Genomic DNA, 27225 nt, shown 5'->3' with positions numbered 1-27225 from the left:
AAGGTGGATGTTGGAGAAACAGCGGGAACCTGAATGCAACGAATTCGTTTTTCTTTCTTAGAAAAAAGAACATTTGTCACTGTATGATGTTATACAAACTGTAGTTCATAGAACACCTCTCCATGTGCTTTGTCTTGGGCTCACATGCTCCTTTTAGCTGGAGGGGCGGAGTTTAAACCGCAGCAAGCGCGTAACCGGGCGCGGCGCGACGTCTCCGGTGTTGGTTCGGCTCCTTCAACGTGGCCCGTTTCTGTCGGACCGACGCTGGAGCAGTGACGGAAGCGCGTTTCACCGTCAGCGGATTATCAAAGATCAACACGTCGACGGGTGCGTGAGTAGAACGCGCGCGGACGGTCCCCGCTGTCGGCCTCCGCACTTCGAGCTGCAGCCGCACGTGCCGGACACCGTGCGCGTAGAGACCGAACCGCGGGGGCGCCGTCTCATATACGTCCCCAACTTGTGTCGATCGGCGCGGAAAACGGTCGTGCAGAATCCGTTCGGCTCCGTTCTGCTCGGTGATTTTCCCGCGGGGCTCCGACAGCTTGTCACCTGATCCGCTTTGTGCGCAGCAGCAGCAGGAGCGACATTAAATACGTTTTTAAAGCAAATATTTCTCCAGCCCACATAAATGCATTATGCCTCTCAGCGTGTGTGATAGAGTTGGAAGTGGTGGTTTACATAAGTTACATACACTGGTTTTGGTTGATTGTGTCACCTGTTGCTTCATCAGTATATTGTGAATGCATCCACTCTAATTCGCCCTCTCACTGTATTTTTATGTGACCCCCGTTGAACAGACTCAGGATCAGCTCCCCCCTCTCTCTTCATTATGGCTGATCATGTGGGCAAATTCAACTTTGCCATTGACCGCGGCGGCACCTTCACCGACGTGTTTGCTCAGCTGCCTGACGGTCGCGAGCGGGTCCTGAAACTCTTGTCCTGGGACCCTCAGAACTACAACGACGCCCCGACCGAGGGCATCCGCAGAGTCCTGGAAGAGGTCAGCGTACGTGGTGGATCGACCCACGGTCTTCAGATGAGATGTACCGTATAAACAACTCCACGGTTACATTGCATTTAGGAAACGGGCAAGGTGTTTCCTCGAGAGCAGCCCGTGGACACGTCTCTGATCGGCTGGATCCGAATGGGCACGACGGTGGCGACCAACGCTCTGCTGGAGAGGAAGGGCGAAAGGGCCGCCCTCCTGGTCACCAAGGGATTCAAGGACCTGCTGCACATTGGTACACAAGCCAGGCCCAAGCTCTTTGATTTGGTTCGTATTGGTCCCTCTGTGCAAACTCAGCCATGTTTAAATACAAAGTGAAGGTAGTTTTCATGATTGCATGAGGAATGTAGATGAATTACTGGACTATAGGTAAAGATTCACTCGTGCTGTGAATGCCTACGCTCTGTTACACAGCCAGCCGGAGTCTGGTTGAACCGGTGTTGCTCTGTCCTGACAGGAGGTGGCTGTGCCTGACGTCGTCTATGAGGAGGTGGTGGAGGTGGACGAGCGAGTCGTTCTGGTGCAGGACGGCTGCCGTCTGCCCAGGAAGGACCCCAAACGCATCGTCACAGGTGTGGAACTGGTGCTGAAGTTATTAGACTTTGCTGTTCAAAGGTAATGGTTACTGTGCTCTTGGGTCTGGTCCAGTCTTGTCAACATTATATCAACCATTACATTGTGTTTAGTTTACGGACCTGTCCTTTCCATTGAAAGCATGGCCTGACTGCCTGCCTGTGCGCGTTGAAGTAATCCAGATAATCTGTGTGGGGGTGTTTCCCAGGCAGCACCGGCGATGCTCTGGAGCTGTGGAGGGACCTGGATTTGGAGCGGGTTGAGGACGACCTGAGAGGAGTCCTGTCCCGCGGCATCCGCAGCCTGGCCGTGCTCCTGCTGCACTCGTACACGTCAGCGTCACGCCGTTTGTCTGGGCCTTTTACGCACGGAAGCGCATTAAGTCCGACCTTCAAACTTGACCCTTTCCCTCTCTCTCTCTTTCAGGTGGTCTGATCACGAGAAGGCCGTGGGCGCTCTGGCTCGGCGGCTGGGCTTCACCCAGGTGTCTCTGTCCAGCGAGGTCATGCCCATGGTGCGGGCGGTGCCTCGGGGCTACACGGTCTGTGCTGACGCCTACCTCACCCCCAAAATCCGCCAGTATTTAAAAGGCTTCACCTCCGGCTTCAAGGATTGTCTTAAGGTGACGAACAGTTTTAGGGTTTTCCAGTACCTGGGCGTCCACGTGGGACCCTGTTTCCGAATGTGCGTTTCCTCAGGATGTGGACGTCCTGTTCATGCAGTCCGATGGAGGCCTGACTCCCATGGACCAGTTCTGTGGCTCCCGAGCCGTTCTCTCTGGCCCGGCGGGAGGCGTGGTGGGATACGCCGTTACCTCCTACAGCCGCTCGGAGGAGAACCCCGTGATTGGCTTTGACATGGGAGGTGAGGCATGTTGGGGGAGTCCTACTGGCTTTTGATGCTCAAAGCAGCTGAGCACCGTTCAACTCACGCCTGTTTGCCGCTGCAGGAACGTCCACCGATGTGAGCCGGTACGCGGGCCAGTACGAACACGTCTTCGAGGCTACCACAGCCGGAGTCACCTTGCAGGCGCCGCAGCTGGACATAAACACTGTGGCTGCAGGCGGAGGGTCCCGGCTCTTCTTCAGGTCAGGATACAAATACTGAACGCCTTTTAGATGGAGCAAGGGTGAAAAATCGGAGGCAGCACCAACTCTGTTGTGACAGTTTTATGTACTTTTGATTATTTTTTTCCCCTTTGCTTATTTCTGTTTATCCTGCGATCTCTGGTTCCTCTCTATAATTATAATTCTCACTTCCTGTCCTCCCCCCTTAGATCTGGGATGTTTGTGGTTGGACCAGAGTCTGCAGGTGCACATCCAGGACCAGCCTGTTACAGAAAAGGTAATGAAAGACTCTTTATTTTCCACCAGTCTCTAGTTTTTTTCAAAGGTACTTTTTCTCATCTAAGTCCACATTGTAATAAATAGTAGTTAACTTTCTTCACCCTCAGATTCTTCATCCATTCTTTAAAAGACAATCGTGCGTCTTGCTGTTTCAGCATCTATCAAGGGCATAACGAGTAGCGGTGTGGGTGTTTACCTGATCCGTCCAATTATACTTGTATAAATAATTTCATATAATGAAATAATAACCACTCATATTAAACAGTTGCTGTAATTTGCTCTAACTAAAAGAAAATGAAGTCTTTCATGTTTTTTTTTTGTGCCCTGTGGGAGAGTTGCTTAGTGGTGATTTCATTTCAAGCATAAACTTCAGTGCTTTATTGTTTTAGCACTGTGTTTCTCACAGGGTGACCTAGAAATGGTAGAAACTGAAACAAAGTGTACAAAAGTCTGTTTGTGTCTTTGCAGGTGGGCCTCTTACTGTAACCGATGCTAACCTCGCCCTGGGCCGCCTGCTGCCTGCCTTCTTCCCAAAGATCTTTGGTCCTGGGGAGGACGAACCCTTGTGTTTGGAGGAGACCATGAACCACTTCCGCCTTCTCACCCAGGAGATCAACGCGTTCTTGTCTTCTAACCAGTCGCAGGCCGTAATGCTGCACAACACTGAGCAGAGCATTCAACTTGTCACAGTTCATTTTAAGGCCTATTAATAAGTCTCTTTTAATTTGAAGGCAAACCATTCAGACAACAGCCCATCAGAGATGAGCGTGGAGGAGGTGGCCATGGGTTTCATTCGAGTCGCTAACGAGGCCATGTGCCGACCAATCAGAGCTCTCACGCAGGTACTTTTTACTGTTAATAATAAGGTGTCTCGTAATTTATGATCATTCTTTCTTTACACTTGCTTGTTTCTGCTTGTATCCTCGCCCACCTCCCAGGCTAAGGGCCATGACACCTCTCGCCATGTGTTGGCATGTTTCGGGGGCGCCGGGGGGCAGCATGCCTGTGCCATAGCCCGATCCCTGGGGATGAAGACCGTCTTCATTCATAAGTAGGTTCTGTGGTATAGTCTCATTCGTGTGCAGCATGTTCAGCTGTAAAGCGTGTGTGTGTGTGTGTGTGTGTGTGTGTGTGTGTGTGTGTGTGTGTGTGTGTGTGTGTGTGTGTGTGTGTGTGTGTGTGTGTGTGTGTGTGTGTGTGTGTGTGTGTGTGGTCAGGTACAGCGGCGTGCTGTCGGCCTACGGTCTGGCTCTAGCCGACGTCGTGGAGGAGGTGCAGGAGCCGTGCTCGCTGCGGTACGAGCCGCGCTGTTTCCCGGAGCTCGACCGTCGGGTTGAGGATCTGTCCGAACGCTGCCACCACACGCTCCGTGCACGCGGGTTCAGCGGGTCAGCACACGAAGAACGCAAAGTAAACACGAGACGAGCCCACAGGCTGGAGTGGATCTTCATCTCTTGTCCTTTTCAGCTCCCAGATAAGCACCCAGGTTTTCCTCCACATGCGCTACGAGGGAACCGACTGCGCTCTCATGGTTACGGCTGCCGGGAACCGCGGCGACGCTCAGTCCTGTCGAGCTGGCGACTTCCGCAGCGCCTTCACCAAACGGTTTGCACAGTGTTTCCTGACTTTCTCACTGAATAAAATTAATGCGTCGTTTTCGTCCATAGGAGATAAGCTCAGTAAACATCGGAGTCGACTTTCATTTACACTACTCATATACGTTGAGCGTTCTTTGTACTTGTAGTTACCTGAAGGAGTTTGGATTCACCATCCCAGACAGACCCATCATGGTTGATGACATCAGAGTGAGGGGTTGTGGCAAATCTGGCATCAAATCAGCGTACGCGATAAACAGCAGACTTGGACAGGCCAAACCCGTCATGGTATATGGAGCTTCTGACAGAACACAGACACTGCTGCACAATGATCATTCTGACACTCACAATGACTGGAGATTTGAATCACCGCTGTGTAGGTAACCAAGTGCTACTTTGAGGATGGATACCTGGACACGAAGGTGTATCTGTGGGAGGAGCTGCCGTGCGGTCACAGCATCCAGGGACCAGCCGTCATCATTGACAAAAACAGGTGAGTCTTCCACCTTCCACTGTTCATAGCTTTGAAATGAATCAATCTATTGTATTTATTTGCTCTTGAATCAGCACCATTCTGGTGGAGCCCTGCTGTGAGGCCCACCTGACAGAAGAGGGCGACGTTTGCATGACGGTCGGCTCGGATCCTCACTGTGCGCTCGGCACCGAGCTCAACACGGTGCAACTCTCCATCTTCTCTCACCGCTTCATGAGCATAGCAGGTAGAGCGCCACAGAAAGGCGCGATGGAGACTTGGATGGAGCGTGGGGAGAAGCAATTAAAAAGCTGGGATCTGTTTGTTCATCTCGCTCTACAGAGCAGATGGGCCGAGTCCTGCAGAGGACCTCAATCTCCACAAACATCAAGGAGCGCCTTGACTTCTCCTGCGCTGTATTTGGACCCGATGGTGGTCTGGTGTCCAATGCGCCTCACATCCCTGTCCATCTGGGTGCAATGCAAGAAACTGTCCAGTACCAAGTAAGAAATATATAAGTCTTTACAGGCTGCTAAAGCACCACAGCCTGTGGAGAGTAAAGAAAATCCCTACATTCTTGTTTTCCAGATCAGATCATTGGAGAGCGAGTTAAAAGAAGGGGATGTGATCCTCAGTAACCATCCGTGTGCTGGAGGCAGTCACCTTCCAGACCTCACCGTCATCACACCAGTAAGTTTCACATCTCAACACGAATCAGTCCCATTTGTACCTGCGCCTCCGTCTACTCCTGGGTTTTTATTTATGTTTTCCTCCTCCCTCTTCCCACCACAGGTATTTAGAAAAGGGGTGAGGGGTCCAGTGTTCTTCGTAGCCAGCAGGGGGCATCACGCTGACATCGGTGGCATAACTCCAGGCTCCATGCCCCCCCACTCCACCAGTCTTCAGCAGGAGGGTGCCGTCTTCACGTCCTTCAAACTCGTGACCGGTGGGATCTTCCAAGAAGAAGGTAATCAACTCTTTCACTTTCTAGTCACTGTTCTTAACCCATGCCAATACTCGTTTGTATTTACACACTGTGTCCATATCAGCTGTTACTGAGGCTCTGATGGCCCCGGCCCAGTACCCAGACTGCTCCGGGACTCGTAACCTCCATGACAACCTGTCAGACCTACGGGCTCAGGTGGCAGCCAATCAGAGAGGCAGCCAGCTGGTGGAGGAGTTGATTGACAGCTACGGCCTGGCTGTGGTCCAGGCCTACATGGGATACATTCAGGTAGCTGTGACTGCAACGCAGCAAAACTAATGCGCGTCCTAAACGTAATCGTAGCAGTCGCTGCTTGTTCTGCGTTTGCGTCCCGTGCGTCTCAGAGTAACGCGGAGCTGGCAGTGAGGGACATGCTCAGAGAGTTTGCCCGTCGGCGAAAGCAGCTGACCGGCTCCTTGGAGGTGGAGGCGGAGGATTTCATGGACGACGGGACGCCGATCAGACTGCGGGTCCAGATTGACGAAAGCGAGGTGAGTGGGAAGAATCCCCTCAGCGTTCTGCTGCGCACGGCTGGTAAACGGGCACAAACGATAAAATGTGGAAACCTTCGTCACCGCAGGGCAGTGCAGTGTTTGACTTCACGGGAACGGGAACAGAGGTCTGGGGGAACTGCAACGCTCCGCGGGCCATCACGCTCTCTGCTCTCATCTATTGCCTGCGGTGCATGGTTGGACAGGACATCCCCCTCAATCAGGTAGGGATGTTTTAGGCGAGCGACCCATAACCCGTGGTCATGTAGTGTTTCATCTGCTTCCTTCTTTCAAATCTAGGGTTGTCTCACACCGATCAGCGTCATCATCCCCCCTGGCTCGATTCTCCAACCTTCCCCAAATGCAGCGGTGGTCGGAGGAAACGTCCTCACATCCCAGAGAGTGGTGGACGTCATCTTCAGGGCGTTTGAGGTGTGCGCCGCTTCACAGGTGGGAACAGCAGCAATCGACTGGTCGAATTAATGTAAATTCCATTTGTTTTTGCTACTAATTTTATGCAGCGACAGGACAAACCTATTTTGTGTCTTTTGTGTCATCAGGGCTGCATGAACAACATTTCATTTGGCAATGAGAAGGTTGGTTACTATGAAACGGTAGCTGGAGGCACCGGGGCGGGACCGGGCTGGAACGGGAGGAGTGGAGTCCACAGTCACATGACCAACACCCGCATCACAGACCCAGAGATTCTGGAGAAAAGGTGGCGTATGCAGAGTCTGATGAGGGTCATGGTGGTGAGGTTTTTGTTTCCTTGCAACACTTTTGCATTCCACCTGATTATTGTTAGAGCCTGTATGACACAGGCAACAGGCATCTTGCAAGGAAAACAAAAATTGTAAGGTATAGGGCAAAAGTAACTCAAACGTACTCCCCATCATGACCACTAGGGGGCACTCTCGACATGAGCTTTTGAATTTGCTGTAACAACTCAGTTTTATGTTTATTTCTGCTCTCCTTTTTACGTTCAGGTATCCTGTGATTTTGGAGGAGTTTTCTTTGCGGCCCGGTTCAGGAGGAGCAGGAAAATACCGCGGTGGCGACGGCGTGGTCCGCAAACTCTTGTTTAGGAATAATGTGATTCTGTCTGTACTGACTGAGAGACGATCCACCCGCCCCTACGGCCTCCAGGGTAAACACTTCTCCTCCTCCTCTTCACCAGGGGATGTTGGGCTGTTTGAGTTTTTGCCTTGCTGTGTTTACTGAGTCATCTGTCCTCCAGGAGGTGAGGATGGTGCCGCTGGGTTGAACCTGCTTCACAGAGCAGAGGGCCGAGTTCTGAACCTGGGAGCCAAAACCAGTGTCAGCCTTCAGCCTGGGGTAAAATGAGAACATGTCAATGAAATACTAAGAAAATACTTCTAGATAACAGTTTATGTATATAGAACCTGTCAATCTAATTACACTGTGATTTATTTTTCCCATATATCGATTTGGAAGAGGTAACTGTTGGTTTCATTTAAATCCTCTTTGTCTGCGCATCTCCCCTGACAGGACATGTTCTGCCTCTACACCCCTGGAGGTGGAGGATATGGAGGAGAAGGCGAAGGGAACCCAAAACCTCAGACCAAGCGCAGGCGCTTGAATGACACTTTTTCCGAGAAAGGAAGCGTCTTTGACTTCAGACTGGCACAAGAGGGAGTGTGACAGGTCGAGAGAGGTCACAAAAAGAGAGAATACTGTGACACAGACAAAAGCGTTCTTCAAAATGAGGGAGAGAATAAACTGAAAGTGATCGTCTTAATGTAGTGGAAAAATACATTCCAGGCCTATTTGACAATTGAAATGTTTTGTAAGTTCTAATGATAATGTGAAGCAAGTGTCAGTGTTTTAACTGGAGCAAGCACTTAACTAACAAATCAACCTCACTAAACTATTACATTTATTTTGCTATTTCCAGAGAACAAACTAAAATCTAATTTCTACTGATGTGATTGTTGGTGTTTTCCTCGTGTGTCCTCAGTTTCACCTCATACATTTTAAAGATAGAGCTGAAGAAACAGCTGAGACCATGTTCATAAAAAGATGAATGAATACATTTTTTTCTCATCAGTTTCTCCATTATGTATGCAGAAAGTAGATGAAGCAGGGAAGTTGTTTTTGCAGCGGCACTTAAATCAGGACGAGTTGCACAAAAGCCACCCAGGCCCAGTGTGACCGCCGGTCGTACATGTAAATTCATGAGGCAGTGTTGAGATGCGACCTAGAATGGGTGTGTGTGTTTGTAAACGGGGGAAGGGGACAAAGTGGTGTCCCTCCTCCTGTCTCTGGGTCAGGAGTGATCAGGGAGCAGAGGAGGAAGGGAGGCGGGGGAGTGCAGGCATGCGTAGGTAGCTGATAAAGAGATAGTGGAAGCAGCAGGAGGCTGACAGCTCCTGGACTGGTGATGTAAATCAGCTGTGTCTGCTGGAAACTGACACAGATGCCACAGACAGAACAAAGCTAGTTCCCCCATTAATAGATCACTACCACTGTGTATGATTTAAGGCCCAGATGGTATCTGGGATCTTCTCACTGTGTCTTGGCTTTATCAGCTGGCTAATTTTAAGCTGGGGGTCCATGGGAACATATCAGAAAACACAAACATCCAGAGTCAAGACATCAAGAATAAATTGAAATAAAGACTAAGTAAGACTTTGACGCAAAAGAAAACCAAACAAACTTCATTTAGTTTTTATCCAACAGCTGTTTTTACAAGTTGCGCAAAAGTAAATGCTCAACTGCAGCAGACTTGTTCTAGACACAGTTCACAGTACAAGACTGTTTAAAAATAACCAGCATTTTATTATATTCTGGTTCCAACTACATGACCTTTAACCTTTGAACTGGGTTTTCACTGCACAAACCTTTTTAACAGGACCACACTTAAATGGCACAAAATGCTCACCCGTCACATTAGGCAGACACGTACAGGCAAGATCACAATGACATTATGATAGTGCAAATAACCACGCAGTGCAAAAATCCACAGGAATCGTGTCCCAGTCCGAGGTAGATGATGCAAAATGCACTCAGTATAGATCGGCTCATATTTAGATTCTGACCATGACAATTTATAAAAACATCTGCACTGATATGGGCAAAAACATGGTTCAGAGCTAAACCTTTATGCAATGTGTGTTTACATGCTGACCTGTGCCTGCTGACAATGAAAATATCCTATAAACTGATTAAAATGCTGGGAGACAAACTGTAAAGTGGAAATATTGCACTTGATACTTATGGCTCAGATTGACCATGTGTATAATTTAGTATTTTACAACATTCACAAATCCATGTAAACCAATCAAAACATTCAGCAGTGACACTAATCAACAGTAATTAATGCAACAAAGAAAATTCATACTGGTAAAAAAAAAAAACAATCAGTGCAAAGAGCTAGTAATAATATACAATATTCATAAAAAGGCTGAGGTAGATACTTGTTTGTTGTATAGTTTATCGAGGTAGTTTTGCTAGTTTTGCAGACTGAACATTTTTGACATAAAAAAAAAAAATCAAACCCTGGCTTCTCTTTAGACTATAAACATGAATCCATCATAGGATTGTCTGCAGTTCACCCTCTGAAGACGTAGACAGTCACACAATGCACGAGCTGCATCCAGGCTCTGCCCCTCAGTACTGGGGGTACCTGTTGAGGGCAGGCCCGTTCTGCAGTGTGTACTGGCTGGGCGCGTGATGATGCGAGTGCGAGCTCTGACTCGTCGGCGCCAGCAAATCGAACACGCTCTTATTCGGAGGCACGGTCTGCAGCATGTTGTCCAGGTCCATGATTAGGGGGGGGGCCGGGACGGAGACCCGTCTGCTGGGCAGGAGGGGCCAGTACGTGTGACCCAGGAAGTGACTCGGTGTCACGGGAGAGCTGCCGTAGCCGTAAATGGGAAGCCCACCGTGCAGCGGCATCAGGGGGCTCCCGTTGAAGCGCATGCTGGGGGGGGCGACGGCGTTGGGGGGCGCGTATTTAGCGTAGGACGTGGGCAGCTCCCACGGTGGCGCCGCCGCGTCCCGTTTGGCCGACTTGTGCGGCGGCGGCCTGTAGCCCTCGCACCCGTCGGACCCCTCGGGGGGAAGGCGCTTGCCGGACGGCGGACCCCCCCTCCATTCCTCGTCGGAGGTGGAGGAGGCCGGGCTGGCGGAGCTGGCGGAGCCGCTGCGTGCGGACGAGGCGTAGTGGGAGCGGGTCGGGGTGGAGGGCCGGGGGTTCGCCGGGCCGCCCCAGCAGCCTCTGACGGCCGCGTCCACGTCCCCGGACACGCTAGCGGGTCGAAAGCTGTGTAACAGGGAGTCGATGGCGAAGGATGAGTCCAGCTTGGGTTGGAACAACTCCTCCTGTGGCGGGGAGGGGTTTCCGGGGTGCGTAGAGGGGAGGGAGGTCCCGGGGACCAAGGGTCGCTCTGAGTCCATCTTGTGTCCCTGTAGGATGTAGGGAGCCAGATCCTGGGCAAAGATGGTCTCGTCCTGGCGCGACACGGCTGTGTTCTGCCTCTTGAGGAGCTCCAGAGGAACGCGGCTCAGCTCCACGGTCCAGAAATTCCCTTTTCCTTGGGGCTTAGTAGGGTCCTTCAGCACCTATGGAGGAGGGACATGAAATGAGTCGAGGGGCTTGACTTGGCAGTCAGGTCAGACAGAACTAATGTGGTTTAACAGTTATTCATCAGGAGGAAAAGTCAAACAACCACTTTCCCATTTAATTGTACAGAAACATGCCAACCTTGACAAAGCAGTCATAAGATGAGAGGTTGTGTCTCACTGAATCCCGCCACCCTTTGTAGTTTCCTTCGAAGAATGGAAATAAAGTACTGATCTCCTTGAGAATCTGGAAATAAAACAACCAAACCTCAGTGCACAAGCCTGCAGAATTAGATGCCAACAAAATAAAACAATATCACAGGCCTAAAAACAGCAGTTCATTTATAGTAAATAATCAAAACACACTCTGTTCACTGAGCCCTGATTTACTGCGTGTCCTCTATCTTATCACTTTCTTGATATGGATCAGTGTCTGGTTTCACTACATCAACCGTGTCAAAGTAAACCAGAAAGGGTGAGATGCTACTCACTCAAGTGTCACCGACAAGTAACTGCTTAGTGACACTTTTTACTTGTAATAATCACTTCTCATGCCTTAAAAAGGAACAAAGCAAAAGCTGTATGTTTGTATAATTTACCTAAAACTGATGCTGAAAAAAGTTTTCAATCACCTCTGCGCCTTTTACGCACGGACCAAATTTACAATAGACAATGCACATAGGGGAACAGTGCGTTTTCATATTTACCTCAGATAAAGTCAGCTTCTTCTGTGGAGACCTTTGAATAACCATAGCGATCATGGCAAGGTATGAGTATGGTGGCTTTGGATACCGCTGATAGTTTTTTTTCTTCCCGCTGCTGTTGTTGCTCTTCTCCCGTTCGTTGCTCCACGAGTCCCCGGTAACAGAGTCCGGTTTGAGGGCCCCATCCTCAGCACTGGGGCACGTCAATCCCGGCGGGGCTGTTTTATCCATGAAGGCCGTCGCGCTGCAGAGATCTTCTGAGGGCGCTGCCGGTTTCTCCACGCGCGGCGGTTGCTGGGGAACCATGCGAGATGCAGGATGAGACCAGTGTTGGACCGGGGCCCGCTGCGTTACAGCGCCGGCAGAAAAGGCGTGCGCATTTCTGAAGAAGTCAAGTTGATGGTCGTAACGTTCTCCAAGGTGGGACGGAGCGGGCGGTGCCAAGATGTTCTGCTCCGAGCAGTGCTTTGTCATGTTGATCGAGTTGAGGGGGAAGATCGACTCGCACGTTGGGACGGGAGAGCGCAGAGGGGGAGGGAGGTCAAAGAGTCGGTCCTTAACTTCTCGCAGACTGCTGGCTCCAGGTTGACTCTATTTGAAGAGCAAACAATTAACAGTTTAATGTAAATCCCGCTGCGTAATCGAGGAGAGAATGACGCGTTATCTGAGAGCAGAATGACTGATCACCACGGGGTGTGTGTGTGTGTGTGTGTGTGTGTGTGTGTGGTGGGGGGGTTATGTTTGGAAACACGCAGTGCTTGGAAGATTTACGCACAAAAGCCAAAAAGAAAGTACACAGTTTGAGTAGGTAATATACTTTAAATACACAAGATTGTACTTATAAAAGCCAAACGAAATAAGTATCTATTAGGTAGAGATTTTCTTCCCGAGAGCGACCCTTGATAAGAGCAACTCGCGAGGGGGTGGGTGGGGTAAAAGAAAGATGTAATTTCGATTGAAGCTTTCATGCAATCAACAATTTTTGGGGAGCAATATACATGGGGACAGCTAATATACAAACAATGGGAAGTTAAGATGTTGTCAGTGGCAACAGTTTGGAAATCAGTGCATGAAACGTGATAAAGTAAATACACGTGTTAATATTTTAATTTTAGATTGTGGGGAATTAATTCAATAATAAGTTATTAAAGAAATTCGAGCTTATTTTATAGCTCGGACTTAAACGTTACCAATGTGTAAAACTCCCTCCAGCAACAACTGTTTTAATGACAAATTACAAGTAGTAACTGTGCAGCAAATCATTCGGAGACGTCATTGTGGAGCGCAGAGCGCAGGAGTCGTGGGTGCTGTGCGCACAGTGGGTCTCCGTGGGACTTCGCAGCGGACTCCATTCAGCGTCGAAACACGAAGTTTCGGGAATGCGCGTCTTTTGTTCGCGCTAACGCAGTGCTAATGCGCCGGCGCTTGCGTCACAGCAAGACAGCGAAAACAAGTTGGATTAGGAGAAACCCCGTTGGCGACATGGGGACCGGTCCTTCCCACAGAAGCTGCTTAGCATGTGAGGAAATACGGGGCCCATTCAACGCCGTTTGTGGCCTTTCTGGCGCTTACAAGCTGCGAAGTGTCGTCGTTGGGCAGGGCGTTCACACCTTATACATGAGCGCTCGCCCCCCTCACCGTTAGAAACCGCCTCAAAACACAACTAACTTTATGCCACGTTACAATCAACACCTTCCTGAACCGCGAGCCTTTCACAGGACAATGAGAAGCGACCCTCTTTAACCGAAGCAGATAAAGAAAGCAGGAAACTGCAAATCGTTTTAATTGATTCCACCCGACGCTACTGCGCCGCCGTCACGTTGTGACGAGTCCAGCGTTTATCGTGGGTTTTTCAGATGCAAAGTCACATTCAGATTTATTCGTTTCATATTTAGACCTCTCCACACACGTGCACATGGCAGATGATGGCCGATCATCTAATTGAACTAAACACGCCTTTTCGAATTAGCGACCTGATTTTTATATCAATTCACCGGCAGCTCTTGTGTGGAAAAATACAACTTACCGCGCTGATTTGCACTTTGTGTTACTTCTGCAACAATTCAATGTTTAAGGTCCTTTTCCAGCTGCAGCTTCCACCTGTTGCAGCCGGCATCAGTGATTAGTTCTATGTCAGAAATCTTGACACCCTCTAGTGGTTTCCCTTCGAATTTAATATAAAGCTTCACCAACTGTTTTGCTTGTTCAGATTTTGTTGGGCTGTAGGCCATCGTCTATTTAATCATGTCCAGGCAAAACCTCCAACCATCACGCACAGTGTTTAGCCCTTCATTTACATATCCACTGCCTCAATGTGATGACTCTCTCTTCCTGTCTGCTGGAGTGCCCGTTAATAGGTTTTGTCTGGATTAGTGAGCCACACGTAGAATAGAAGAATAGAAAGATGAATAGGACAGCATCAATGACGAGGCTGGTCACATAGGCTGATTGTGTCTGGACAAATCCCTGCCTAAGCTGTCCTGGGCGGCATTCTGACACTGAGATGAAGACGAGGAATGAAGATTAGCTCTTGTGGGATAGAGAGGGTGGAAATGGGAGAAAGTTTACTATGAACAGTCACCATTATAAAACTGCAGATTGTTGATGTGCTGTGTCTTTTTTTCTGCAAGTATGATATTTATTGATAAATAAAACAAGATCTTTGTCTTGTTTCTGTCATTTTTAGCATGACATGTCCATTGAGTATTTGATGAGATGTCCCTGCATATTGTTGCTCACAATGGTGGAAAAAATTCTCATATTCACTGAAGGTGACAGTAATGATGACTTGTTTTATTGCGTTTCTGCAGAGTGTCACTGCTGTTCTGGATGGTCAAATCACTGCAGGGGTCAACACGTCGCAGGGTCATCTGGCTCCAAGTATTTGCAGCTGATTCTGGCACTGCTGGGAAAGTCTTCTGGAAAGGGCAAACAGTCAAACAACGAAATGTGCAGCAGCAAGGACAACACACACACACACACAGTTTATATTGGGATTATATTTTTACATACTTGTTTTTGCTGTAGTTTGTACAGTGTCACTGTGATCTTTTAAGTCAAGTGCCCTTAAAATGTATTTGTATATGTTGATTTAAAGCATCCATTTTATTGTGTCGACTACAAGTCTCAACCTTTCGTTAAGGTTCGTGCCTGTAATCATGTTAACCACGTGTTCAGTTCCACAGTCCAGTTTTAACGCTCTTCCTTTACTATTTCAGGTGTATTATTGTTGCTGGCCCTGCTCCAGGCTGCGCTTTGTCGCCCCCTGGTGGCGCGTGTCGGGGGCGCGGAGAGGGCGCGGGTCCGGTTGTTATGGTGAGGCGTTTTCCCCGAGGACCGCCCGGAGCAGGAGGAGCGGCGGCAGCAGCGGCTCACTCGGCTTCACCGGAGCCGCCGCTGACAGTCGGAGCAACAGGTAAGACGTCGCTGTCTTGTCTCACATCGCGTCGACGCCGTTCCCCGTGGCTCGCGTTGAACTCCATTGAGCGAACTCGCCCGAGGCTGCGTAGCGTTTGATCCACCTGCACCTCGGTGCGGCTGAAACCTAAGCTAACCCGAAGCTAAGGTAACGTTAGCCTGGCGCTACAGGTAATAGTAGCGACGTGCGCCGCCGCTACGTACGTGTCCTCTCTACTATTGAGATCGACGCGCTTGGAACAAACGGTGGCGCCCAGTGCGTCTGTTCACGGGGCTCGATGAATGAAGCCGGGCAGCTCAAACAGCCGCCTCCGTTACCTGTCAGCCGGTAGCCACCTGTCGAGCCTCCCGGTGAACCGCTAGGCAGCTCGGCTAATCCGCCGCTCGGCTAATCTCAGGAGCTAACGCGCCTCACGCGCGTTGTTGTTGTTGCTGCAGTTGTTGAAGTTGTTTTTGTTGACCATTCCCACAGGTCGCGTATCGTTTCGGGGCTGTTTAACCTTAAGGAGCACTTTTATAACAGGGCAAGTGCGTCTGAGCTGATATTGGAAACAAGTGCAAAGTCTTTACTGTAATCAGTGGCACATGGTTACAACAAGGCTCAGTGACAGATTTGTTGTTATTGACAGATTGCGTCTCACTTCAATGTCAGGGTGATCCAATTATTCATCCAACTATTATATATTGCACATATTTTATATTAATTTATTCTGTAGGGAAAATGGAGAACATTCGCACCATCACATCGAGACCTCAGGTTTTCATCATTCACCTTTTCTCCTGCCCTGAATGAACTGCTCAGAAGGTTGAATAGTTTGCTTTGTTTGTCTGCTTTCCTTTCACATAATGTGTAATTTGCTGATTGACATTGGACGATGAATAACAGAAGAGTTGATGTATTGGGTTTCAAATGTTACTTTCATTTGTGTGCTCCATTGCAGCAACAATATGTTTGTTATCTTGCATAAACAAGCACTAGAAGGACAAAGACAGGGTGCACAACCTGAGGGAGTCATTATAACAGTGTTAGTCTTTTTTATAATATTTTTTTCTTTGTGATAAGATAATCCTTTTTAAAGGTCAGGCTGAAGGGTTTCACTCCTCTTGTGCGTACACTTCTCAGTGTTATATTTTCATTCAGACATTGTGTCTGGTCCTCATTGTAAAACGTGAATTGTTATATTGCTCACGTCTTTTCAGATTCTGTATCCCTGTGTTTCTGTCCATCCCTCCTCCCGTGTGACGTCACCCATGCTTCCTTTTTAGGAGTTAAAGCAGACTTGTCTGTCTCCTCCCTTTTCTTCCTCCTCCTCACATTCTCTCCTATCTGCCTCACATTGTTTCCTCCACATCCTCTTTGACATTTTAATATCCGGTCCTTATTTATGTCTGTATATATTTCCCCGTATGTCTTCATTACACATGGTGTTTTTCCTTATGTCTTTTTACTTTCCCATGATTTTTGCTGTGGCATTACTGAGATTTCTGAGAGATTACATGGAGCTGCCCAAACCTTTACACATGACAATACTTACTGCAGATCCCACTCTGATTCTCTGTTGCTTCGTTCCAGTTTCATTCTGTCCTTTCTTCAAGGCCTTAAAATAGCAATTATTAATTATTATTAGTGCAGAAATTTGGGTTCATTGTTCTGTTTGGCTTTTAAAAAACATTAGATGCTCAGTTCACATCAGTAGAAACAGTCACATTTCCATGAACAATGCATGAGACAACTGTGGTGGAAATTTTCCATAAAGAAGTAGATGAGAGAGAGTTGTCCTTTTTGTGCGATTTATTGAAATAATAAAGAAAATAAAAATAATGGGGAAAGCAAATAAAAAGCATGGATTTGAGAGTCTATCAGGCAGAGACAACCATTGAACAATCTAGGTGAAATGTCAAATGCATACAGTAAGACAAAACATAAGATATTAATTGCAGAACATAAGTCATAACACGTATAATAACTGCATAGAAATGCATAGAAATAAGGAAGAGACAATTTTTCCCATAACAACAACAAATCCTTTTAGTCGCGTTTCCCTCGAACAGTGAATAATTTCTGAGTTACACAGCGCCTCTCTAAATATTTGGCAGACAGTTTAGGTCATTTGGCATCTTTTCAGTTTGCAGGCAGGATCATTCCTGAATCATCAAGCTGAATTGACTCAGCATTGTTTGTTTCAGAGAGGGGGGGGGTTCAGTGGGCCACATGACGTGCTCCACTGGACTGTTAGTCGTACACAGCAGATGACTCATGTTATTCTGATACCAACCCATAATGTATGTAGTGCTCTGTGGAGTGAGCAGGAGTCTGGGCTGCAGGTTTCATTAGGTTCACTCACAGGTACCACTCATTAGATGAATGTAAGCTGTATGTATGTGTGTGTGTTTGTACTCATAGTAGGCTATTCATTCCTCTTGTTGAATGAAAGTTTATGTTCCTGACCAGCTGTAGACAGCCTTTCCCAGGAAAAGAAAACAGAATTCTGCATTTTTTAAAACAACATTTAGTCATATTTCTCACTGCACATCTACTGTTGTGCCATAAGCATGTTTTTCCATTAGCAGTCATCATACTTTTTTCCAGCTTTCTGGACTCTGGTTGACTCAGAGAATCACAAGGTTCTTACTCAGTTTAGCTACTAAGAAAATTCCTCATTTGTGGTGGGGCTTAGATTCTAAGAGGCAAAACTACTAAGTGAGAATTTTGGGTTTAGTCCACATCCTTCGTCGATGGCAGAACTGACCGGTTTGGGTTTAGGGCTTAATCTGCAAGACACACTGAGGTAAGATCTGTATTTGCTTCTGCTTAAGTATCACGAAACATATGGAGGAGGACACTGTACACACATCTTGTCATGTCATTGTGTTGTCTGGTATCTTTCGCTCGTGCTCCTTGTTTCTTGCTGGTGAAGGTTAGTGGTGATTAGTAGGAGACTGACTGAGCTGCAGACTAAGACCCCAGTGAATGCCAAACAAACTCCACTTTGCCGTTTAAAAGGGGTTGCTGGGGTATTTCATGTTTGTGTACCTAGGCTGGTCAGGCTTAAGAGAAAGGATCACAGCGTCTGCTGCAGCTCCATTGCCCTCATTACTCCGCACTGATTGACTTTGGCTGGGATTTGAGTTGTCTGGCTCTCTCTGCCAAGGCTGCTACTAACTAGACACCCTGAGACCCGTGCGTTTGGGTTGTTGAATAAATGTATCGCTGCAAATACGTCATATTTGAAGATATGTGCATTTCTTACATCAGCTTTTTATTCTTCTTTTGAAAGTGCTTGTTGCGTAGCCTGGGTACCGATGCCATCTACCTAACGAGAGACCAATCAAATCATTATAGACTTAAGTTCTGTCTGGTTTATTGTGGCCTGTTTGGAAGCACCTAAAGACCTGTAGTGATTCTATTATCAGCTCTTCTGTAACACAGGCACTTGTTGGTCCCTAATCAGCATAAACCTAAGAGTTACATTGTTCGCTTGTTTCATAGAAATAAAACAAACTATATGTTCTAGTAAAACTATTAATACAAGGTGTGTGTGTGTTTGCATGTTTTTGCATAATGTTTTGTCCCAGCTCAGAACATCCGAGCGTACGTGGCAGCTTTGTGTCATTGAGGGTGGAATGAACAACTTTTTTTTTTTTTTTTTGTCATGATCACGCAATGTAACAAAGAGCTGAAAGAAAGTGGAGACAAAAGAGGACGCGAACCACTATTTTACCAGTGTCGAGATGTATCACAAGTTCGAATCCTGCTGATTGCACTTCTGTACGTCCATGAAACCAGAAGCCCTCATGCTTAAAACACTTTGTCCCGAGAAGTACAATGTCATCAAATTAGAGCAAAAAAGATGCTTAACACTGCTAGTTTGTTGGGAGCTAGCGAAGGAGTGTGATAAACAGGTCTATGGACAAAGTAAGAACGGAAGTTAGCTTAAAGAAAGTTAAGCATTAATTTCTGCGCATGAGCTTCACTGAGAAATAAATGAATAAAGAACATTGCTGGCGCTTTTCTATAGTTTTTGGTATTGTCATAAGAGACTACATCTAAGACACATGATTGATGATTTACCTCATTAGCCTGTACCATAGAGTCTAGTTTAAAAATAGCCTCCATACAACAATCATGCTGCTCATGGTGGGGTAATGATCAGCAGGAGGTTCACCTTTCTGTCAGACACAATACACGCCTTATCAGAATGCTGCAGAAAAGATATGTGGCGCTAACGTTCTGATATTCTAGGGCATCCCCAATTACGTTCCTACAAGGATTGTTTCTGCCTTTCTCACTTTTGAGCACAACAAACACCACAGTTTCCACCAAAACAGGTTCGGCTGCTTACTCCCAACAGCCCAGCCTTAATTGTTCCTTGGGGCCTTGCTGTTTTCTGTTACCTTTGACTATGAACGTATAGTCTTGTGGGAAGGTTGAAGGGCTGCCCGTCTGCAGCGGAGTTATTAGCCTCAGTGTAAGGAAATCCTTTCATTGTAGTGTGTGACTACAGGGTTAAAGGTTAGGGATTCTAAAATAGAAGCGGGTAGTAAAGGAACAAATGACAGTGTTTATTCCCATAGTGTACTCTGATAACTGTATATATAATGCTGTAATTCAGATGGTGATAATCACTTTTGTTCTTTTTGTTAAGAACTTGTCTGGAGCCATATTTCTATCTGTCTTTACTATTGAACATTACCAATACGTACAGTAATTAGCTTTTTTTCTGATATGTAACAAAGTCGTTGCCTGTTTACAGTTAAAGTTAACCTGTGAGATATGTGAATTAGTTGTATGCTACAGCTAGTTTGCTGTTTGATAACTCCTGATAAGGAATTACTTTATAAACTGATAAAACATGAAATATTAATGTTTATATTCTTGCTCTTGTTACTTTGACCTCGTTGAGATAAAATATTACAAGGACTGTTATGATTAACATCCATTTGCTGTCTACTCTGCTGATTTATTGCATTGGTCCCCGCTGCCCACAGTTCCATGTTGTCGGAGCAGTGGCTCAGTCCCCGTGTCTTGTCAGTCACTCTATTTTACTAGAGTGCCTCTAGTCGATGTTCCTCTCAGCGCTCACAGGCCCTGGCCTAAATAATAAATGAGTAGCTTGGAAAGAGCCAAATGGAGTTTGAGCCAAGTAACCTGGCTGGGAAGTTGAGCAACGCTATACGTAAGAGCCATCTCGCTGCTGTAGCTACAGATCTATGCACCACAAACTATCTGACCCCTGTTCCAAACTGTTCTTCCCCCAGCATCGCCCTGAACCTATGCGTAAGGCTGCAAAGTGTGTGTCGAGCCACAGGGTGTGTCAATCATTAATGAAAAGCATCTCGGGTTTCCTTCAGGAGAGGAGTGGGAGCGGAGGGAGTGAGCGTAGGAGCTCAGGGGTTAAAGATAACCGAATTAGGAGAGCAGTGAGTATATTATACTGTAACACAGCACTCACGTTTTCTCTCCCTGCCCTTTGCTTCTCTGTGTCTGTCTCTGCCCACAGTTGTAGACGGTGTCACTGGAAAACGTCTCAAAGTCCTCGATGTCTTCACGCCTGACTTTCATACTTTGAAGATCTGCCAAAAAGATCACAATGGACTGGTTTAAACCTGATACTACTTTGGACTGACTTTTGAAGTCTGGATACAGTTGTGACTAAGAATCTACAATGAAGCATCTAACCTACACAGAGGTTCCTCTTTTTCAGCACCAGCATTAGTCTCTGTCTTTCACTCCGCTGGCCAAGTAGCCCACAGTTGATATGGATGGGATGACTCGACGTTGGCCCCAGTCCACAGACTGGATGCTTGGGTTTTGGGCTCCTTTCTGTCCACGTGTGTCCTTGTCAAGATTTTTGGGGTTGTATTTGTAAAATGGGCAAGAAACACTGCGACAGATCAACATGTTGCTTGTTACTAAAATCATGGAGATATCTGTCACCTGATTATAAAACATGGATTCATTCATTTGAACCGTTTTGCTGCTTGTTCAAATATTTTATATGAGAAGAAATTGATCGTGTCGACCTGTTTGGCCTCTGCAAAGGCCCCAAGGGAGGCATAGGAACATTTAGTAAAACCTGAATTTATTCTTCTCGTGGATTAAGAGAAGCACAACCAGCGAGGCCACAGTGAGCGCTCTTGGCGTTGTGGCGACATGGCAGCCGATCACGGCGAGCTGCTGGCGGAGATGGCCACGGTGGGACGCCTGAGCGGCACCGAGCGCCTGAAGCACGCCCAGAAACGCCGAGCTCAGCAGCTCAAGTCGTGGGCGCAGATGGAGAAGGACGCAGCACGAGGTTCAAGGGCCAAAGCCGATAGGAGGAAGAAGCGTACCAGCAAAGTGACCTTCACCCACGCCGTCACCCTGTTGGATGCGGCTGCACGCAACGACGTGGAGGAGGGTACGTAGACAAGTCGAGTTGAAAAAGAGATCCTGCTTCCTTCTTATTTGGCTCATATACATATGCTCACGTACTAACTACAACCATATCTGATGTGTGTCTTTTAGTGAGGGAGCTGCTGAATAGCGGCGTCAACCCGGATCTGGTCAATGAGGATGGACTGACAGCGTTACACCAGGTACACACACGCAGCAGCGCCACTTGAAGACTTCCTTTTCCACATGTTCCACGGTTCACACAAGCGCAGCCTTGTTATAGCGAGCATGATGCCATACACACAGGCGTAAATGTGTGCTTGTGTTCTGTACAGTCGCAGTTTTAAGTTGCTGAAGTGCTGTTTATTTGAGCTGTGTCTCTTTCTCACCCCACGTCTTCAGATAGACACTCCTGTTTTGCTATTTGTGTCATTTGTACTTTTTGTGCACATTTTCTTTATAAACTTGTGAAATGTTTATGAATTTTTTTGTGAATACAAAGAGCTCTTATTGGAGAAGCCTAGTCGTCTTTTCCCCTTGGAAATTTTGTGGTGTTTACCCAACAGAGGACTGTGCCACAAATGCAGACTTTTTTCTATTACGCAGCCAAAGTTGGCCTAAATAATAAAGCTTTTACTCTATTTCTGTTGTTTGTTCTCTAGTTACATCTGCTTTTCACATTTCCCTGCACATGCTTTGCCTTCTGTTTAGACTTCCCTTTGCATTTGCATGTGTATGTACATTTTCATGCATTCATCTGCGTCTCCCTGTCAGTGCTGCATCGATGACTTTGTGGAGGTGGTGAAGTGCCTGCTGGACGCTGGTGCTTGTGTGAATGCCTGTGACAGTGAGCTGTGGACCCCGCTGCATGCTGCTGCCACCTGTGGACACACTGGTTTGGTGCAGCTTCTGATTCAGGCGTGAGTTGTACCACAGCGTGACACTGCTACAGTATAACATAGACACTCGTTATATATCACATAATGGACTTTTTAGACAGAATGGTTATTTCCTGCACCAAACTATGAGCAGACTGAGAACCTTCTTAGCCAGAGTGTCTCATTTACATAAGCAATGCAAATGTGGCTGCAGCTCTCGGAACACAAATGTATGAATAATTGTGGTTGCCACAGTTGGGTGTGTCGCTATAACACTGATCCAATTGTACATGCATGCATGTATGTGTGTGTCTGTGCACGTGTGCATGTTTGTAGTGGTGCTGACCTGCTGGCTGTCAATGCGGACGGCAACATGCCGTATGACCTCTGTGAGGATGAGGCCACCCTCGAGCTGCTGGAGATGGTTATGGCTGAACAGGGTCAGTAGGTTCAGTGGAAGCTCTGTGGTTCACGTGTACGAAATAGTTGTGGCTTTGATAGCCTTGACTTCAGTTTCCCCTTAGCTAACAGGCATGTTTCCCTTTTTCTCATGTTTGTGTGTAGGGATAACTCAGGACCGCATTGATGAATGCAGAGGGGCTAAAGAGGTGATAATGCTGGCTGACGTTCAAGCTCAGATTCAGAGCGGGGCAGACTTAAACGCTCAGGATGATAATGGAACATCACTGGTGAGAAAACAATGGCTGCATCTGCAAATAAAGTGACTTACTGGATCCCTCGTCATTGTGCCACTTTAATGTTGTTTTTTATGTTGAATCTCTTCTTCAGCTTCATATAGCAGCTGCTAATGGATACATGTCTGTGGCAGAGCTGCTGGTTGAGAACAGGGCTCAAGTGGAAGTAAAAGATTGTGATGGCTGGACGCCGCTACATGCTGCCTCCTGCTGGGGACAAGTGAGTCCTGCATGTATATCAACGCAAGATTTTAATGTTATTACTGGCTGTCTATTAACTAGTGTTGTTCTCATTTGTTCCATAGATCCAGATGGTGGAGCTGTTGGTGGCCCATGGAGGCAGCCTAAACACAAAGTCAGTCCTAGAAGAAACACCTCTGGGTATGAATCATGCATTTAAGCATAGCCACCTTTTACATTTAAACCTATTTGTAGCTTTACTGTCGCCTAGCGTTTTTCACACTTTTTGTCATTCAACCTTTCATGTTGAATTTATTATAGATGTGTGTATGGACGATGAGGTCAGGGCTAAAATAATGGACTTGAAACACAAACATGATGCCATTATGAAAAGCCAGGACCGGCAAAAGGGCACACTGCAACGACGAGCATCTAGTACTGGCAGCAGAGGGTGAGAGGGGTTGCACATCCACAGTAAAGACGGTACGTTACCATAATAATGAATAAAACAAATGTTGTCTTTTTATGAAAACAGTAAAGTGGTGCGTCGTGTCAGTGTCAATGAGCGCTCCAGTCTGTACCGACGGGAGCATCATAAAGAGGCCATGGTGTGGCAGGAGCGTGGCCGACAGTCTGAGACACAGGACGATGATGAGGACCGGCAAACTGACAACGAGCTGCACCAACATGCCACCATGGTGAGTGGAATCTGTTTTACGTAGGATTACGTAGTTAAGTTTAGATGATTAAGCTACATTTTGTTCAATGTTGTTCTGTGTCAGATTGCTAGTGGAGCAGCGACACCACACTCAGAGGAAATCGAGACTGCAGACAGAAAACTCAGTCTAGGTAATGGAGAGACATCAGTTTCCTTGGCCTTGCCTGGAGAGGTGTGGAGCGGTGGAGGTCTCATGGAGCGTAGGGCCTCCTACCAGCTCAACCCCGCTTCTGGAGCGGAGGGCGAGGAGGTAGACGGCATGAGTCGGGAGAAGTCTCACCACACGCTGGCCGACCTGAAACGCCAGCGAGCAGCTGCCAAGCTCAATAAATACCCTGCACCTCCACCACCCTTGTCCCCTCCTTTAGAAGAGGAACCTTCTGTTGCAGCAGCAGAGGTGGCAGCCGCTCAGACCCAGCCAGAGGTCCAGGCGACACGCAGCACAGAGCCGGTGGCCTCGCTAGACCAGGTGTACTTTACGCCAGCCAGCGGAGACCCTCCGCTGCTGAAACTGCGAGCCCCAGAGGAGGAGCAGTCTAACAACAAGGAGCCTTGTTGTGGACTAATGTAGGCTGTAGACCGACTCTGGGTGTTACGCTCCGTAGTGGCAAAATTATTTAAAAACATGCTTGAAATGAAGCGTTGCAGAATGCAGGTAACAGCCACATGCCAAGGAGGGGTTAAGCTATACTGGGTTTCAGATGAATGAAGCGCAATCGTTTTTGCCTGTTGGGTCCTAGTGATCCCCGTTGCCTCCTTCAGTTAGAGGCTGCATGAGCTGATGGACTTGAAGTGTGCTCCCACGGGAACTCAGAGTTTCAATGTTGCAATCACCAGCAAAGTTCTGCTTTCCTCAGACTTTATGGTTACAACTACTAAAGTTTAATTTAAAATCCTCAATCATGAAAATTGAGGTGTCTGCAGGAATCGGAATACAGTGGAAATACAGCTTGAGTTGATTGAATTTAATCAGCAATGAGTGAATGAGGTCGAGATTTTCTTTTTATTTATTGATCGAGCTAAATGAAACATGCAATTATTTCAGTTACATCATAAACAACCAGTTTTATTTGTAGTTTCAGCACAGTATATTTTTGATTTTAAATTTATACAAACAAGGAAAAATTCTTTGCACTGAAAATGTAGTGAGTAATTTCTTTTGTTACATTTCTAGTGCACAAAAGCTTAAATTCCAGCATCTAACAGTGCAATCTGTAAATCGTTTTTCTCTCTTTTGCTGTTTTTTTTCTAAACTGAGATCACATTATTTATTCTATCTTGTATTGAATGTGGTATTATACTTTTTTTTAAAATGTCTATTATATAATACAGAGGAAAAGTGAGGGCAAACTATTTTTGTGATACCAGAGGAAATGAAGACTTGATAATATAGATTTGTTGTCAAAGTACTCCTATTATATAGTTTCTCAAAGGTTTGTGCCTTACTTAGGTGGCAGAGATGATGTACGTAGGTTTGCAATGCTTGCACAATGTCCCGCGTGTAAATTAGGCGAGCAGTGGGACTAATGTCAGACCTGGACTCCAGCTTGATGTACTGTCAAATGCACTCCCGTTTCTGTATTGCATTTCACTTTTGTTAGTGATTTTTACAGAGCCCTGATTAGAAAGGTTTAAGATAAAAACATGACCTTTTCACAAGTAACACAAGTTTTTTTTTGTGATTACATTTGAACCTTATAGGGATATTTTCGTATGAAACTTTACATTGCTGTTATATTTACAGGTATTTCTATTTATTTCAATTTACAAAAATTTAGACAAGAAAACGGGATGAGTTTCCTTCAACTAATCTGGTTGAGGATGTCTCCCCCTGGTGGTCTGATTGAGAACGCGCCTATTTTACGCACCCTGCCCTTTCTTTCACCCTTACACTGACAGCACATCTCAGATGTCACAGTGTGTTCTGATCCATGTGCCAAGGCAGCACATGATACACATAGTAAACAGCTCAGTACTCATAAATTTTAAAACTATTGAGTTGTAAAACTGTTGTAACATTTCATATTGTAGCTTTAGTTTCTTGGTTTGCGCTTGTGAATTCCTCACACGCAAACATGCTCCCACATGCGCCTACAAACTGATCAGTCTATCCTGGATGTGAAACTCCTGCTTATGTTCAGACATGTTTCCACTGTGAGTCAAGGCAGCTGACCTACAAAGACGAGTCCTTTTAAAGTTCTGACTATGACACTTGTCATTGGGTCCTACTACAAGGTTAAGTGTAGAAGCCTGTAACATGTTGTGCTGCCAGATTTCACAGTACATGTCACACGGCAAGCACATGGTTGGATGTGAACCCTTTTAGTGTGGAATATCAAATGTCTTTTCCAAACTCTCTCCAGGACGCCTGGGAATCTCACACCCTGACCCACTCACACGGAAGCGGTTCCCTCTGCGTCCCACAAAAGACAAGCAAAATACAATTTCTGCACACCGTGTTCTCTCTTTTTAATGTCCTGCTCTCTTCTTGCCAAGTTGTCCCTCTGTAGTTTCTTAACTTAATAGGGTAATAGGTTGAAATAGGAGCAGCAGCTATGTCAACTTAGTCTGTTCAGTGTTTTTAGCCTGAATAGATGAAGACATGTATAGTAAGCTTTTTAAATGTTGGCTCCTGCTCAGAGACCTGGTGGGTTCAAAGGTCACTGCTGCATGGCCCATACTACACAGCCACACTGCAGAGGTCTATGGCGATCACAATTGTAACTTTAACATAATTTTAAACATTTTCCTTGTTTTGTATATATTATGCATAAAAAACTATTTTTAGCTACGGGAATGATGTGTTAGTTGTTAAACCTTTCCCAGATAAACGTCAGTGTGAAAGCAGTGAACACTGATGCGGGCAATAATTATCTACTTCAACCTACCACTGAGTATTTCATCATATCAGAAAAATCTGGGTTTAACGTTATTTCTATTATTCGCTCCTTCCACTCTTCACAGCCAAATATTTTCCCGTGGACGACAAAACTGAGCTAAAGGGTGAGTAACTTGTTAAATTTAATGTAACAGGTTAGTTTGTAACATCATTTTCTAACTTCTGCTCCAAGTAGTAAACAATTGACAGTTAATGCTTAAACAGTGTGAACTTTAAGCGGGATTGTATGACAAGTCATTTAAACTTTGCAAACCCAGAAAAAAGCCCAAAGCTTCTCTAAACTAAAACCTTCCAATCAGAGTAAAA

The 27225-nt window shown here is 46.6% G+C and overlaps 3 protein-coding genes and 1 long non-coding RNA gene across 7 annotated transcripts; 2 read left to right on the top strand and 2 right to left on the bottom strand.

Moving 5' to 3' along the window:
* The first annotated feature begins 167 nt into the window (after window positions 1-167).
* Window positions 168-8412, top strand: oplah (5-oxoprolinase, ATP-hydrolysing). The gene is made up of 28 exons (XM_029147598.3): window positions 168-327; window positions 798-1000; window positions 1082-1273; window positions 1464-1578; window positions 1788-1911; window positions 2006-2201; window positions 2278-2443; window positions 2529-2667; window positions 2856-2923; window positions 3394-3572; window positions 3657-3767; window positions 3864-3976; window positions 4143-4313; window positions 4393-4530; window positions 4670-4808; window positions 4901-5013; window positions 5088-5239; window positions 5335-5495; window positions 5581-5682; window positions 5785-5959; window positions 6042-6226; window positions 6322-6468; window positions 6558-6692; window positions 6769-6918; window positions 7029-7186; window positions 7455-7615; window positions 7706-7803; window positions 7978-8412. The coding sequence occupies exons 2-28, from the start codon at window positions 830-832 to the stop codon at window positions 8128-8130; spliced, it is 3912 nt and encodes a 1303-aa protein (XP_029003431.1). The 5' UTR covers window positions 168-327; window positions 798-829; the 3' UTR covers window positions 8131-8412.
* A 718-nt stretch (window positions 8413-9130) lies between these two features.
* foxh1 (forkhead box H1) lies at window positions 9131-14318 on the bottom strand. Its single transcript, XM_029147603.3, has 4 exons — window positions 13783-14318; window positions 11760-12347; window positions 11195-11299; window positions 9131-11052 (listed from the first exon to the last, which is right to left on the bottom strand). Exons 2-4 carry the CDS (start codon window positions 12228-12230, stop codon window positions 10099-10101), a joined length of 1530 nt encoding a protein of 509 aa, XP_029003436.1. The 5' UTR covers window positions 12231-12347; window positions 13783-14318; the 3' UTR covers window positions 9131-10098.
* Window positions 14319-14528: 210 nt separating this feature from the next.
* LOC129603945 (uncharacterized) lies at window positions 14529-14909 on the bottom strand. Its single transcript, XR_008694362.1, has 2 exons — window positions 14769-14909; window positions 14529-14674 (listed from the first exon to the last, which is right to left on the bottom strand). It is a non-coding gene; the product is annotated as an uncharacterized LOC129603945 (long non-coding RNA).
* A 120-nt stretch (window positions 14910-15029) lies between these two features.
* On the top strand, window positions 15030-26477 carry ppp1r16a (protein phosphatase 1, regulatory subunit 16A). 4 transcript variants are annotated; one of them, XM_029147602.3, is made up of 12 exons: window positions 15036-15171; window positions 20433-20594; window positions 20675-21574; window positions 21682-21752; window positions 22324-22469; window positions 22764-22867; window positions 22992-23116; window positions 23217-23342; window positions 23428-23503; window positions 23624-23753; window positions 23838-24000; window positions 24085-26477. In XM_029147602.3, exons 3-12 carry the CDS (start codon window positions 21328-21330, stop codon window positions 24589-24591), a joined length of 1695 nt encoding a protein of 564 aa, XP_029003435.1. In that variant the 5' UTR covers window positions 15036-15171; window positions 20433-20594; window positions 20675-21327; the 3' UTR covers window positions 24592-26477. The 4 variants fall into 4 exon arrangements, with proteins under 4 accessions (XP_029003433.1, XP_029003435.1, XP_055363787.1 ...); XM_055507812.1 differs by having other exon boundaries at window positions 15058-15171; window positions 20526-20594; XM_029147600.3 differs by lacking the exon at window positions 20433-20594 and having other exon boundaries at window positions 15030-15171.
* The last annotated feature ends 748 nt before the right edge of the window (window positions 26478-27225 follow it).

Source organism: Betta splendens, chromosome 4 (assembly GCF_900634795.4).
Source record: "Betta splendens chromosome 4, fBetSpl5.4, whole genome shotgun sequence".
NCBI classification, from domain to species: Eukaryota; Metazoa; Chordata; class Actinopteri; order Anabantiformes; family Osphronemidae; genus Betta; species Betta splendens.
This window is presented reverse-complemented; position numbering and strand designations above follow the sequence as displayed.